This window comes from Mus caroli, chromosome 5 (genome assembly GCF_900094665.2).
Source record: "Mus caroli chromosome 5, CAROLI_EIJ_v1.1, whole genome shotgun sequence".
Classification (NCBI taxonomy): Eukaryota; Metazoa; Chordata; class Mammalia; order Rodentia; family Muridae; genus Mus; species Mus caroli.
This window is the reverse complement of record NC_034574.1, coordinates 51,957,553-51,973,632: the sequence shown is the minus strand read 5'-3', so window position 1 is coordinate 51,973,632 and position 16,080 is coordinate 51,957,553. Positions and strand designations below refer to the sequence as shown.

Here is a 16,080-nt window from a genome sequence, read left to right as displayed (position 1 = left end):
CAGCTGCACTCCTTTTGTGTGTAAAAGATAATACATGTTCAAAATTCAAGTCTTTTTTTTTAAGTTTTACAAACCTTGATCCTTGAATATGAACTATCTCCCTTTCTATACGCACCTCCTTAATTGGAGAGAAACTTTATTACAAGTAGACATTTGAGTGTGCAAAGGACATATTTCTAGCTTTACTTATTGAACTTTTCTGCAAAATCTTGAAACTAACAGAGGAAATCTCCCGATGATTTCCATAATCTAGTCAAATCTCTCCCACTTTCAGCCTCTCCAGTTTGAAAGGTGGTCCAGATGGAACCGTGAAATTTTGTAGCAAGTTTTGCAGCACATAATTTTGTTCATTAAAGTTATTATGCTGTGCACAGCTGTAAACTGTCATATAAAGGAGCACATGTGCAAGAGAATTCTTGTATTATAAGTTTTATAAAACTAAAAATTGAGATGCAATAGCCACATGCAATAATTTATTTGAAACATCAACATGTGTGTTGCTCTAGGGGGTCCTCAAATAGTGCCATTCCTATTCCAAGAGAAAACGTTTGTCATTTAATATTCGGTATTAACACAAATGTTTTCCTCAGAATTATTGTCTAAATTAGGTGCTTTAAAATACATCAATATATCATTAACTTCTTACTTTACCATCTTAGATCTATAGAAGAATCAATTCTCCCTAACAATGGCAAGAGAACCTAATCACTCTCTAAATTCATTTTTAATTAGCATCATCTGCATTAATTGGTGTAGCTGATAGCAAAACAGTACAGAGACTTGCAATTTTATATTTGAAATGATGTAATATATCTTTTGGTCCTACATCTCTCAAAGAAGAACCATAGTCATTTTTTTTTCAGTATTCCCTCTGTAAATATTTTCAGATGCATTGTTCAATAACCTTTTGCAAGACATTAACTAATGAAGGCTATAGTAGAGGTGCTCTGTTCAGATGGCTTTTCAGGTAAATATATGCTATTGACTTCCTCTGCACGTTCAGAAATATACTTAAAATTATTGTCCCTTTCCTCTATTACTCATAAATCTATTGCTTTGCAACATCTTCTTCTTCCTTCTCCTCCTCCTCCTTCTTCTCTTTTTCAGTTCTCCTCCTCCTTCTTCTTCCTTCTCTTCCTCCTCCTTCTTCTCTTTCTCAGTTCTCCCCCTCTTTCTCTTCTTGTATGGAAGCCTAGAGACCATTAAGATTGCATCCATGCAGGATCCTTTAAAGAGCTGCCTCACAAGCACAATAGCACATCCTCCAACTTAGTTAAGCAGAATTATCAAGGACAATTTGAAACAACTGACCAGAGACCCATCATTTTCCTTATGTTAATAACTTCTTTTCTACTTGCAAATTTTAAATTTTCTCTTCTTTTGCCCAAACAACAATTTTGCTCATTATATATTATCTTATTTAAATATGTTACTGCCAAGTATCTGTCACCTATATGAAGAATTTCAGACTCCATGCTCATAGGTTTTTTTGTTTTACTTTGTGGGTTGTTTGCTTCATATTAATTTTTAAAATATTCTGTAAGTCTACAATGAGCTCCAGACAAGTGATATTTTTTGCCAGTAGTTGGGGAATATCTCTGTCTCTGATTCACAGACCATAGTTGGAGAACTGTTCTCATAGTGGATCATTCCACTTTTTGCCTTATTAAACTGACAAAATAGTGAAGAGAGTTATAATATCTTCTCAATACAACCACTCAAAATATCAACTTGGGTATGCTGACAGCATTTACAACTTCTTGACATGTAGATACGTCTTCCTGAATGAAACATTGCCCCTTGAAGGAAATGGGAGATGCATGATACTTAGAACTCTCCCAAGCGATAAGGATCGGGAAACTAAAACATTACCTAACTCATCAGGCCCTTTCCCCAAGTTCTATAATCATCAAACAATTACTGAGGAAGACAGTGTTATTTGATAGATTTCCCTTCTGGTTTGCCAAAGATCTAGGGATTTAGTATTTGTGATTTATAACCCTTGCTCCATGAGCTCTGCAATGGTTGTCACAGGTACCTGAGATTCATCAATGCTCCTGATGTAACTGATCCCAAATCATTCACTGGCTCATTAAGATAGACCTGAATGGTCAATAATCTGTGTCCTAACTGAGGTGAACAGGCATTTGATCTTTCTAGGAAAATCACACAGCTGGTACCCCAACAGAGATGTAATAGCATTAAATATGAGTTCGGAAGAAGCTGTTCCATGACCCCTATAAAAGGCTTTAAAACAAATGACTGATGTGGATACATCTGAGGATGAACCGTCTGTGAAATAATCTCTGTATGGCTTCCTTTCTTCACGTGCTATGGGAAGGTATACCTCCCTGTTGGAGTAGCAGTTGCATGATCTCTGCTATGAGCAATAAGTCATGTAAGTAAGCTGAACCATTGGAGAGGGTAGCATCTCTGCAGCACGGAAAATCCCACAGTGGCCATTGCCCTCAATGTGCCAGGTCTACCTAGTAAATGGGGTTTAATATATGAGTACAGAAATGACCCCTAGAGGGAAGACAGACAAGAGTATATCTTGCGATTTTTGAACATGCAGTAGAAGAGTAGACATTTTTGCTATGAACAATAAGACATGGAACTGGGGCTCAGCCATCTATCCAGAAAAAAGTTTATCCACACAGTGGAGGAATTAGAAGGGGGCGGGGAGATATGCAGTTACACTATCTACTTTAACTTTTGAATTGAATGAAAGGTGGAGAAAAGGGATGACATAGATGCTACTGTGAACTTGCTGATTCAGACAGCTGGCAAGATAGAAGGGGGAAAAATCGAGATCAATTTCATGTGATGAAGAACCCTTCTTAGGATTCAAAAGTTTAGAACAAATCAGGCAGTGAGTACGGTGAGACTAAAAGAGAAGTTTTTAAGATACACATCGGTTCTGACATTTACTACAGAGAAAGGGAACAAATGTCCATGATTCTGTTGGTATAATGGGAGAGAGGTATCAAAATGGGTCAGTAAAAGAAGTTCTAGGATTCAGGGAAATTTTCATGAATAAATTCCTTGCATTGGAACTTTTACAGCCTGGTTTGTGAAGTTGTGAAGGTGAGAGGCTAGAGATCTGTTTGAGTGTCCTGGACTGTTAGAGACTATGACCACTAATCACTCTTTGAGAAAAAGGGTGCATATCCTAAGACAATACCAGGAAAACCAGCCCCTGAAGGATTGAGTTATATGAGTCCTAAGGAGAAGTTGGTTATCATTGGCTGAGGTTCACATGACTAACCACAGACTAGGAGTCAGTAGAGGAAAGATAAGCATACTGATTGAATTTATAATATGAGAAATGGGGTTGGACGTTCAATTCATTTGGCCAAACCGGACTCTGCATTCACAGGGTACTTAAGAGAGAAAACAATCCAGCAAATGACCAGGACTCCTGTGAAATTTTAATGTCTTTACTAAGCCACATTTTGTGTGTGTGTGTGTGTGTGTGTGTGTGTGTGTGTTTGTTTGTGTGTGTGTGTGTGTGTGTGTGTGTGTGTGTGTGTGTGTGTATGTGATCTCTTTTGGTAAAAGCTGCAGAATCTGCATGATTTAGAACTTTGTATAAATTAGGTTAGCAAAGGGCCAAAGCATTTGAGGACAAGAAGGAGAGGAAATAAGGAAAATAGCCAGTGGTACCTAAAAGCAAATGTGATAAGATTTATATTAAGCCAGAATTTCAGTGAGGAAAAAAATTGGCAGATGAAGTTTTCTGCTCTTGAGCTTTTAGAAGGTGATAAAGCCTCAACAATAGTTTCTGGGAGAGATAAGTGATAAAACAGATGAGAAGATTAAGCTTTTAAAAGATTACCTCTAAAGCTGGAATGTCATCCTCTCAGGGCATATTATATAATTTTTTCCATCATATGATAGTATGAGGTGTGTAGAGGTGGTTTGTGTAGGTCTCTGCCCTTTAGAAACCAAGATATAGCCCAAAAACAAGCAATGGTTACAGCCACAGCCATAGCCACAGCTCTAGCCTTGAGCATATCTATCACAACCAAGGAGAAGGCTCCAGCAGTAAGCATAGAAGACAAGAATCAAGTCCTGGAGTCCTTGGCTATCAGATGGGTATGAGCCAACTATGACAAGCCAGGCATGGGTGGGAGATGAGAAATAGCCCTGCAAGTGAGGTGCAAGTGAAGTAAGCAGGCCAGGTCATGGAGAATAATTGTGTGTACACCTAGCTAAATAAGACTGTGCCATCCTCTAGGCTGCTCCAATACTGCTTGCTTGACAAAACAAGTGATGGAATCTTTTGTGCTTTACTGAGCCTTGCTAAACTTGTGTTAAGAATCCTGCTTGCTTTTGTATTCCAAAGCAAACTGACAGTTGCTTGAAGTAGATGATAGTGAGTCTTTAGATCTCCTGCTCACTCATTCTTCATTAAAAGAAAAATCAAAGAGCCTGTTATATAAGACTGAGTATTAGGTACATTACAGGATCGGAAAGTCACAGGGGAGAGTGGAGAAGAGTATTGATAGCAGATAGCTCTAAGGAAGGCTTCCGCATGGAGGGAAATGGTTAAGGTTGTTGGATGAAAATCGAATACCAAATAGAAGTCACCTGTTGTCCAGTAAGTTTCTTATGGTCCGAATAAAATAAAACACATTTTCACTAATGGTGATCACATATAAGAACTAATGATATGTCCCTATTGCTGAAGATACTACAATGAAGCTAGGGTTGAACTGGAAGTTTCTGCCTTGATGTCTAGCATTCATAGTACAAAATTATGCTATGCATCTGCTGATGGAAAATTGTTGCCAACAGCCATATTGATTCTCGGCAGCATGGACTATCAGCCTATCAGGTATGATGCATGCTGGTCCAACAGTGGTAAGACTGTTAGGGTTCAAGCAATTGCTTTCTAGTTGTATTTAGATTTATGTGTAAGATATGGTAAATGAGTAATTTTCCCATGTTTAAGGTAAACCATTATCCTTACTGAAAATCAGAAAAAAATATATATAAGGACTGCATCTTAGTATATGGTACCTTATGGATGGCCGTAATTCTAAATTGTGGGTTATCATCTTTGAAAAACTCTCATAAAATGCTATGGTCAAATCCTGACTCTTAGCGCTACTCTCAACAACTGTCTTGCAATTATGTGTAGTTATCCAAGAACAATATGGAAAGTAAAGTGTGATCTAATACAGTGTATGCTGACTAGAAAAGTTAACCTTTCCTATATCCAAAGGTTAAAACGCAGTATTGCCAAACATCTGCCACATTTCTCCAGCTTCTGGGAAACTTACTTTTCATTTAACAGTCATATGCCACAAGGTAGACTCAAAAAGTCTGAAAAGGTGTGTTCAAATAACCAAGACTCTTAGAGTGAAATAGGTTTCTCCTTTCCTTTATTCACCTTTGTCTCAAAGCATTTTCTTCTTCATAAAAGGTCGACTGATTTTCCCTTGCTGAAACATGTGTCCTTTGGAGTACAAATGTCGTCTTCCCTACATGGCTGCTGTATCACTTATCAATCTACCTCAGCAACATAGCAAACTACAGCAAACTTGGATAGATTTTTCCTCTAATCAAAAGTAGTGAATTAAAAATGAAACCTATTTTTTTAAATGTGGCTATGCTCTAGCCTTTATTTATGACTTATGAGATAAAAATTAACTGAAGCTTTTATTGGATGTAGATCATAAGAAAAAAATGATACCAGAGGAAAACAATGGAAAGTTTAAAGAGAGACAATGAGGTTTTGTGAGGAAGAAAAAAATACATAGATATACATAGTAGATTATACATAAACAAACACAGGAAAGATGGATTTTATATTTGTATTAATTATATTAAATAAAAGTAAAGGTATAAACATTGTGGTTAGTAGAGTTACGGAAACATATAAATGCTTTAATTCTAATCCTGGGACCCTGTGAGTATATCTACTTATGTGGCAAAGAGGAATTAAAGCAGCAGATCAGGTGATCCTGAAATGGGAGAGCAGCCTAGATTGTCCAGTTAGGAGTGATGTAGTTCCATAGTCATTTTATTATATAAGAATCAGAAAAGAATATCAGAAAAATAACAGTGCTGTAAGTGGTGATCCCAAAGTTGCTTTGAAGATGAATAAAATGCTAAATAGTGGATAGTAGAAAGGCAATAAAATAAGTCTCCCTTAATTTCTTCAAAGGGAACCTAGCCCTGCTGACACATTAGTTTCAGCCCAGTGGGATTCCCTTTAGGTCTCTGAACTGAAAAAATATAACAGAATAACTTATTGTTGTGTTAAGACAACGATATAGGGATTTATTACAATAACACTAGAAAATGTTGCTTCACTGTTTTTGTCCTTAATTGTTGGGTATTTTTATGTATATGCAAACTATCCTGTCTATATCAATTAACATGAATACAATGTACCATAAATATGAACCAGAAAGGTATGTTAACATACCATTGTAGCAATGTTTAAGACACTAAAGGTTAGTCAAAAAAATGACGTTAATTTTACTGCATTTTATTTGATACAGTATGGGAAAAATTATCAATGTGATGCCATTAATAGGATATTTTATATTATTTTATTAGTTTTAAATTTCATGTGTTTTAATAGTTATAGCCATATTTCAAATGCTTAGTTGTCACAATGGGCAGGTAAGTATTTTGATAAATTAATTTACTATTAAATTTAGTGATTAGAAGTTTATGAGGAAAAATGATCCTAGAATTATCTTTCAATTAGGTAAGTGACTGAACATATGGAAATAATTTGTTGTCCCCAAATTATACTAGAGATTTGTTATCTTATGATACGTGAGAAGACCATCCCATGTCTTCTGATAAAGGCAATGGGCATGATCAAATCTCTTGACATTGTTTCTACTGATCTATGTTGGAAATTTTTTTATTGCCAGGCACTAAAAGGTGTAAAAAATTACTTGTTTTATATACAAAGGATGACTTCCAAAAGTGAAGCATGCCTTTGAATTGGGTTGAGGAATGAGGCCAAGCCAATTTCATATTTCAAGAGATATCATTTTTTATGACTTTAAACAGTATAAAGGTGACAGTCTAGAGTAGAAGTTTTTAATTAGATTGGTTTCTAAAATGAATATCTTCATTTAAAGAAATTCTGTGGGGTGAGGAGAAGATAAACAAAGCGCTGAGAATTTACCTTTATGGATTCTGCTCCTTAGTAAGAAAAAATAGGAGACATTTTTTCTCTTCATATTGTACTCAGCTTCAGTTTCTCTTCATTGCATAAGCAGAGCTTATAGACAATTAGTTTGTGGTCATTAGTAAAAAGGGGAAAGGATTTTCAATGTTAATAATTTGAGTGAGACACTTTTATGAGCTTTTGAATAAAATGAAAATTGAACAAAACAGTATTTCACACTGTAATATGATTGAGTAGAAGAAGCAGGCTCACTTGCTGCTCTGCTCAGTATATAGCCCTTTATATAGCTTCACAGATATAGAGTAAAATCATTAGCATCTCTATTGTTATTAGCATTAGTGATGGTCAAAATCATAGTAGCTTTCACTGACTGAAAAATTTCTGGTCGTTTAAGTAACTGGTCTACCAAGGTCTGTTTAGTACTCAATAAACCTTGACACAGGGAGAGTGCTTTGCCCTTTAATCACTGTACTATGAATAAAAGAACACAAAGGTGAAGTAGTGATGTAATATTGAAAAATAAAAATATTTTCAGGCACTACCTAGAAAGGATGAGGGTACTCTATTTTTACTTAAACATTGAATTCAAAACTAGATGGTTGATTGATACATAAATAGAGATAGATTATAGATAGATGATACAGATGATAGAGATTGATAAATAGATACATATATGAATAGATGATAGATAGATAGATAGATGATAGATAGATAGATAGAAAGAAAAATAGGTATATATATGATAGATAAAGATAGAAACAAGCAACCCATTTCCTTGAGTTTTGTGAAAGCCTACATTATCTAACTATTCCCCCTTCATTACAAAATAGAAGCAATTTTAAGAAAATAAAATACAAAATAATTATAATTGTTCTTTGTTAATTGATGCCACATTAAATTCTCCCTTATTTTAAAGAGAATCAACATAATACAATACTTAGTGTAATTGATTTCCTATATAATTTTAACCTATTAGAATCTATTCATCAACAGTCTAACCTCATGACCTTCTATTCTGCATTACCATGGAGCATATATATTATTGAAAACTGTTTATGAAAACAACAGCATGTGATTAAATTTTGCCAATTTTCTAGTCACATCTTGAGGGAAAACTTCTGTTGGTTTTATATTTAAATCATTACTGGTCCATTTCCTCTCCCTCCCCCACCCCCTGCCACCAGGGAAGTGTTGTCAAGGTAACCAGAAATAAATACATCTCCAACATGCAACAGGGTAACATAGCCCTTATTCAGACAATAGCTCCATTCTATCTCCTGAAGTTGATCATAAATATATAAATCATCGAATCCTCTATCAACACTGCCCAAGAATGTGCCAGAAACAGGTTAGTGGGCTGCCCCTGGCTTGTCATTATAACCACTGCCCATTCCTGTAGTATTTGCAGCTCCACAGAATGGCGCAGCACCTGTAAAAGGTTAATGAGCATAGAGATTTTCAGGGAAAATGAAAATTACAGACAGTCCACAGACATTGCATGGATAAACAGACAAGCAACGTGCAAGCTGCAGGCACACTATGGGTGATAGTTTTTACTGCAGTCTCCCACATACACTGCAATGTTCTACAGACTCTATATATTTCTAGGAAACATAATGCTTGCTGAGATGTCATGTTCAAGCAATATTTAGAAAAAAAAGAGTGAAATCCTATCCCCACTGTCTTTAGGTGCAACTGTCTTAGACTAGCTTTCAAGAATATATATCTACTATTCTTTCTCTTACAAGTACTTATAAATCTTTTTTATAAACTAAATAAAATAACTGAAAACAAAGCTTATTCTTCAGGAATAAAAATGAAAAATCAGACTGGGTGCAGGTGGTGGTGCACACCTTTAACCTCAGGTCTTCGGAGGCAGAGGCAAGTGGATCTCTATGAGTTAGGATAGCCTGGTCTACAGAGCCAGGTTCAGGACAGCTAAGGCTACACAGAAGAAAGCCTGTCTTGAAAAAAACAAAAAGAAAAAAAAAAAAAAGAAAAGGCAAGTTTATACATTTCTGCCCCCTCCCACCCAGAAATAAAAAGTTCATAATTAAGTCACTATATTTTTACTACATGAGACATTTGATTGTAGAAATAAATGATCATCAAAATCATCTGCAACGAATATTTTTAGTGATTTGCTAAGTAGTGGGAGGACTTATGGTGAATCATAGTTTAAATAAGAAAAAAAAATCAAGCTGTCAGGTTTTCTAAGACCCTTGCCTTGTTTGCCTTCCAAGTTGTTTTCAGTGTTTCATGAGGAATAAACATCACTGCATGCATGCACACTCCCATTGCTGCAGAGGGCTGCAGAGAGAGCGCTCTTCCATTCCCAGCGTTACACCATTAACCATCTCTTGCTAATTTGGTAGCACTCAACACTAATACGTAAGTAATCAGGTTAGCTTCGCCAATTCATGTCGCAAACTTCAAATCGCATTGTTACAACATCCACAAAATTATTTGCAAGTAGAAGAGTAGGGGTTTAATGAATTTGGTGTCTTAAAAACATTAACAAGACCTTGGTATCTACTGAAATCGTATATTATTCACAAATATAAAAATGCAATACATTTATATTTCATTTCAAGAAAACCAAGGTCTGTGTGCTAAATGCTAATGAAGCATGAATATTAGACAGAGAATGGAATATGACAGTGCATATGGAAAATGCTAGGTTTCTCATAAACTGAGAATTCTGTTTACACTAAGTCAGACTACAGTGTAGACAACTGTTTACAGCTAGGAGTTTGTTGGTGAGAGTTCTGTTTTATCGACCTATCTGTGCACCTAGCTAATATATTATAATATTCAGAGTCTAGCAATTGTCTGTTTTTAGAGTATAGGGCAGTGCAGGGGGCTGTTATGCTTGTGGGCAAATATTACCAAAATAATGTGAATCCCATAACCTACATCCCTGATTTTTAATCATATGATTTAAAATTTATTCTCATGTACATTCCATCTGTCTACTAGGATGGCTAGGATAGCTAATGTTGCTCAGGTGGGAATTCATATGGACAAATTAGATGAAATGCACAGTTTTATGAGCTGGTATTTTATAGGATCTCCAAGAAATGCTATGCTTTCCTAGATGTAACCCTGACCTTTAGAATGTAATTCCTCCTGTAGCTCCATCTCATCCTTATGGAGACTTAGTGAATGAGCACTATTGGCTACATAGGGTACCTCTGGAAATCATATGTTCCCTAACATACTCGAAGTGTCTCTGGTCCCAAACAGACACTCCCGGATACATAATAAGCATTTCCAGAGAATTTTTAGTAGCTCATAATGCATTAAAGTTCGACTTTTTTGTTTGATGTTTGAACTGACCAAACATGTTTTTATGGTACTATTACATGTCAAGATACTTCTAAAAATATGCAAATACCTTGAAATCTATTTAAATCCCCAATCCTATAAAATGTATGTAAAAAGTAAATAAAACTCTACATTATTGATCTATCATATCAATTAATGACATAATTCAATAATTATTAATAGATAAATTTTCTAGAAGTAGCATCCATAACATCCTTAACATTTTACAGTTATTAAATGAGATTGTAGAGATAATCAACATCTTAATGGGGAAGCTTAGAAATGGTAGGAGTGTGCCTTTATAAGAACAGACATAGCAGGAAGAAGTAAACAGACAAAAAGAGCCTTTCAAATATATGTTTGGGGGTAAAATACTTACGAATTATTAATTTCTCCTAATCCTAGATGATCTGTGAGTTAATTGAGTCACATTCAGAGAAAATGAACAGGAAGTATGAGGCCTGCTACCTTCACTTGAAGGGACAGTTCTCCCTTTTGGACTGAGTGTTGGTTTATTTGCAAATTGTTAGAGTTTCTTTGAGGAAATAGGGAAATATTTCCTAGGCATGCAGAAGAATAACATAAGATTGGAGTTCTCACTAATAAAATCATCGATGGTCTAACCTATAGCTTACGCCAGTGGTAATTTCTTTGTAGCATTGAACTATCTCAGTGTAGTTTAATGTTACAGCTAAAGATGAAGCAATTGTCAAACATAATCTTATTATGCTACAAGAAAATGTAATTTTAGATTTTAAAAAGTGGGTTGAGCAAAGATCACCTTTGTCACAATTCAACCATTTCTTCATAATAGATTTCAAGATACAATTTTTATTTTTGTTGTTGTTGTTGTTTGTTTGTTTTGTTTTGTTTTGTAATGGGGCAGGTTAAAAGGAGTATCACCTATAGATTTTGTGGTTCTAGCGTTGCATTCTTGCTACAATGTCTGTAAAATATTAAATTACCTGATGCCAAGTAAATATATATATTTTGTCCATGTACTGTATAAAATCCTTGACATCTATAAACCATCTTTACAAGAGGTAAAGTAATTCTATTCTTGGAAGAACAGAGGCTCTTTTTATTAAATGACCTCTTAGGAAGACATGACAGATTTGAATATTAATGTAATCAGTAGCTGTCATTTAGCCGACAAAGAGAAATCAATTGGAGGCCAAAGAAAATGTAACTTACATATTTAAAATTCAATAGCAGAAAGAAACTCTCAAGTCCTAAAGTTCTAAATATGTGGTCCATGTTTTCCTTATTTTAAAAGGAAGCAATACCCATTCCAATTCTCGTATGTAAACTATTTGATTCATAAAAAAGAACTCTGTTTTGTTTTCAAAAGTCCACAATCATTAACATATTCCCAGGTTGTGACCTGGCGCATCAAAACCATTGTAAGCTGACTCAGGTCAGGAAATTGTAGCAAATCTCTTTACTGAGGTCCTTTTAATACTAACCTAACAGAAGAAATAGAAGTTGATGAGAGAACAGTGGAGTATTTAACCTTATTTAGCTCAATCCCTCACTCTCAATTAAGCTCAAACTGGAGTCCTGGAGGGCCTGCCTTACTCAAGTCACATGTCCGACACCATAACAAAGATGCACTACAATTTCATAAACTGTGAAAAAATAACTTTGTTATTTTTTTTCCCCAGGTATACAAAAGTTTAAGGTAAATCGGATAAAAGCTGATAAGAATCTGTTGTCTGGGCACTAGCATGCTGTTCCTATATATTGTTTGTATCTCACTGTGACACGGCTTTAGAGGTCAGGGTCTTTTGTTATTTCTCTTACAAACAGGAAAAAGAAATGCCAGGGAACTAGAGAAATTTTCCAAAGACACAAAGTTAGCTTCATAAATAAATGTTACTAACATCCAAGATGTTCTTGTCTCTAATATATGTCCTTTCCATTTTCGTCAATATTAAAATAGCTAAAGTCTAATCCCCTTTTAGAACCCATCTACCTCGAGTGACAGCACTGAACATCATGAGCCACACTATTGCCTGAAAAGAAACTCACTGTTCAATATATAATTAGCTTAGTTTGGAGCTCAAAACAGAGACAAATCAAGTTTCTAGACAAGGCTACATGTAAAATCTCTGCATGATGCACCTTTCCTTTCCTTTAACAGAAATGCTGATCTTGCATATTGGCTGCCATAACCAGGTATAGCTCACATTTAAGACACATCTCCCTTTGTACTCGAGTAAGCTTCTGGACCTCTAAAACAATCTAGGTGCTACTTTTCTTTGCCACATTCTACTTGAGTTTTCTTGGCTAACTTATCTTCATTATATTTGACCAGGAAATGTTATTATTACTGTAGAAGCAAGTAAATTCTTTGTCTTTAGAGATGAATCATGGGAAACCAGAATGAATTTAAGGTGTTACTTATCAAGAGGATTATGGCTACATTGCTAGCCATAAAATACTTCTGAGGTTGCATTCCTTTTCTGAGTCAGTGTCTCTGTTATGTTACTAATCTCAGTGTCATGCTTAGAGCTGTCTGAAAAATTCCCTAGCATTAGTGTCTCCTACTCTCATGTATCTCCATAAAACAAAACTAAGGATCAGAGAAGTAAAATGGCTTACAAGCAATTACTAAGGCATGGGCAATTGAGGAAGCAATCTAGAGTTCCTAATGCAATGCTTTTTCACATTTTCACTTATCCTAGAACTCAATCCCCATGGCTTAGATCCCCAAATGTTAGAATTCTTAAGAGATGACAAATGAAGACCTTGCAGGTATTCTGTTCTGTAACTTCGAGGTATTTGTTTTAATATAGAGTCAAGTTATGGGGCAAGAATTTGTATTAATATTGACCCATACACTATTCCCAACCCTTAGCTCATCTTTTATTACTCATATTTAATTGATGTTAATGCCATTTATTTAGCACTTGACAGGTTAGTGATGATGTAGTAGTGCTTAGAATATGTTTTACTGATTCCTTCAACTTCACAACTCTGGGAAACAATGACCAAGTTTATTTGATTCAAATCCACAACATCAGTAGTATGGATGCGCATGAAAGATAACAAAGTCTCAGTAGAGAAGGTCTGGGAGTTTTTTGTTGAAGCCAAACAAAGATTGCTCCGACTCAATGGTGTGGAGCACTACATCAGTATTGATTACCAACAAACAGAAATCTCCTGATCCAATGCTATTATTAGTATTTATAACATCTCTAGAGTTTTTGATAAATGAAGCTACGTTAATTAGTTTCAGGAACCATTTTCACTTTGGCATATCCACTAGCACTTATGAACATGCAATTAAAATATTTCAAAATGTCACTTACGTTTTCTTTCTACAAGAAATGCATACTGATCATGGCCACTTGATTTGTTCAAAAGCATGTACATTTAGACACAAAGATTTGTTAACATTTTAGGGGTTTAGAAATCCTCCAAACACTGTGCCCAATACAATTCTATGAAAAAAATAAAGCTATCAGTGATCATGTACCAATTTTCTTAGTACAAAATAGTTATTATCTTAGTTCTTAGGTTCTGTCTTAGTAATATTTGTTTTCTTTTTCTTTTTGAAAATATGGATTGAGTTAGGATTTAGGATTTCAAACATTGGCAACTAACAGGTGCTTTGTTGTTGCTGATGCAACATGTTGTTTATTGATTTAAATTCTATAAATTAATGTTAACTCTTTATTGAAGATGTAAGGGTTGAGTTGAAAGGTAAATGTTAAGAGTCATTCCCTGACTCTACAATAAACTTTTCTTAATTTCATGAATCTCGACTTTCATCTTTGTTCACATATTATTTGGATCCTGGTACATACAGAGTAAAAAAAAATGCTTTTCAGTGCAGGATGTTATAGTACTTTAATCCCAGGACCTCTTCTACAAAGTGAGTTGAATGCCATTCAGAGCCAAGCATTGAGGTTCTGTCTCAATTAATAATAATAATAAATAAAAATAATTTAGGTTATATAAATAAAAATGAATATATATATATATATATATATAAATATGCATATATATGGGCCCATGGATGTCAAAAGAGAGCACGGGATCTGGGACTGGAGAAACACATAATTATGGGCTGCCATGTTGATGCTAAAATCAAAATCTGGTTCCTTTGCAAAAGACATAAGTGCTTGTAATCTTTGAGCCATCTCTCCAATTCCAGTTTCTGTTGGTGGCATTATATAAAACTATTTTCAGTAATTTTCAAACGTACACTTAAAAAAAGAGTACATTAGTAGAACCACCAGGCATTACTATAAATTACATGAACTTTTCTCTTCACACACACACAAACACACACACACACACACACACACACAGACACAAATACACATGTGGAGACATAGATATGTATTATGAATGAAATATTTGACTTTTCTCTTAGATTATTTTATCTGTAGCTCTGATTTAATATAGGAATAAAGAGCAAAGTCAGTTCATTAGAAGGTTCCTGCACGTCTTGTTTGGTTAATCCCAAGAATCAAGAGGTCAGTTGCCACTCTTTTTTTTACAAACGGAAAGGTGAATTTTGAAGAAAGAATATGTGATGAGTCTGAAATTCTAATTGCAAGGCTCAGTGTTAAAACAATGAAATTATTTTATTTGATCGCTTCTAAAATCTAGAACACAAAGTTTATATTACCGTGAAGTAATTGCTCCCAGCACTATGAGACTCCAAGTCAGGTGTTGACGAAGTGAAAGAGCACATAAGCAATGCTAGGAAGAGCAGACAGATTTTCTATTACTGTTAGATACACCAAGGTCAGTTAAGTAGCTGAAAAATGAAACCAACTTGTTCTGAATCGCTACAGGGTATTCTATACATGATGCATCTGGTCTTATTATTACTCAGAGAGTTTCAAGTTGTGAAATAGTATATCAGAATTGACTCATGATAGGTGTGTTCTGTAGTTGAACCTAGGCCTCAGTGTCATGATCCAGGAGCAGCATAATTCTGTATCCTGGGAGAGCAGTAGTAGGAAAGTAGGTCTGGTCAAAATCTTAAGATAAAACATTAGGTCCCAAGTGGAGCAGCTAGCAAAAGTGGGGTGAGAAAGGGAGATAAGGGAAACTAGAAGGGAAATTAAAGAGGAAAGTTGGCTGAAAATGTTTGTAAAATAACTTCAAGGAGGATGGGCATAGAGGTATACACTTAAAATTCTAGCACTCTATCTCAAGTCTGAGACAGGAGGATATGGAGTCTGAGGCTACCCTGAAACAATGGGAAGAGTGCTGTCTGAGAGAAAAGGAGAAGATAGGGAAACCAAGAATGAGGCAAAAGTGTTACACTCAACCTTCTTCCTCTCCCTGTTCTCTCTGTGCCACTGACCCCAACATTTCTCCTCTCTTTCTTTATATATTTAATTTTTAATTTATACATTACTATTATGCATGTTTTCATGTAAAAATGGGTTTTGAAAAATGTCTACATAGTAAAATGATCATCAGAATTAATATTTAAATTATCAAATAGTTACTATTTTATAAGATTTATTTTATTCTAAAGTCATGTATGTGTGTGTATATATATATATATATACACATATGTATATGTATATACATATGTGTATATATATATATATATATATATA

At 35.0% G+C, this 16,080-nt stretch overlaps 1 protein-coding gene across 5 annotated transcripts in view; it reads right to left on the bottom strand.

The window, feature by feature from the left end:
- Positions 1 to 16,080, bottom strand: part of Pcdh7 (protocadherin 7) — a 407,507-nt gene that overhangs the window by 137,976 nt on the left and 253,451 nt on the right. Inside the window, exon 3 of one of the 5 annotated variants that reach the window (XM_029477352.1) lies at positions 14,960 to 15,205. The exons of the other annotated variants lie outside the window; for them this stretch is intronic. Coding sequence (XP_029333212.1) covers positions 15,123 to 15,205 — 83 coding nt within the window. The 3' untranslated portion in view covers positions 14,960 to 15,122. Of the gene's footprint in view, positions 1 to 14,959; positions 15,206 to 16,080 lie in introns of those variants that run through there. 5 annotated transcript variants of the gene reach the window in all.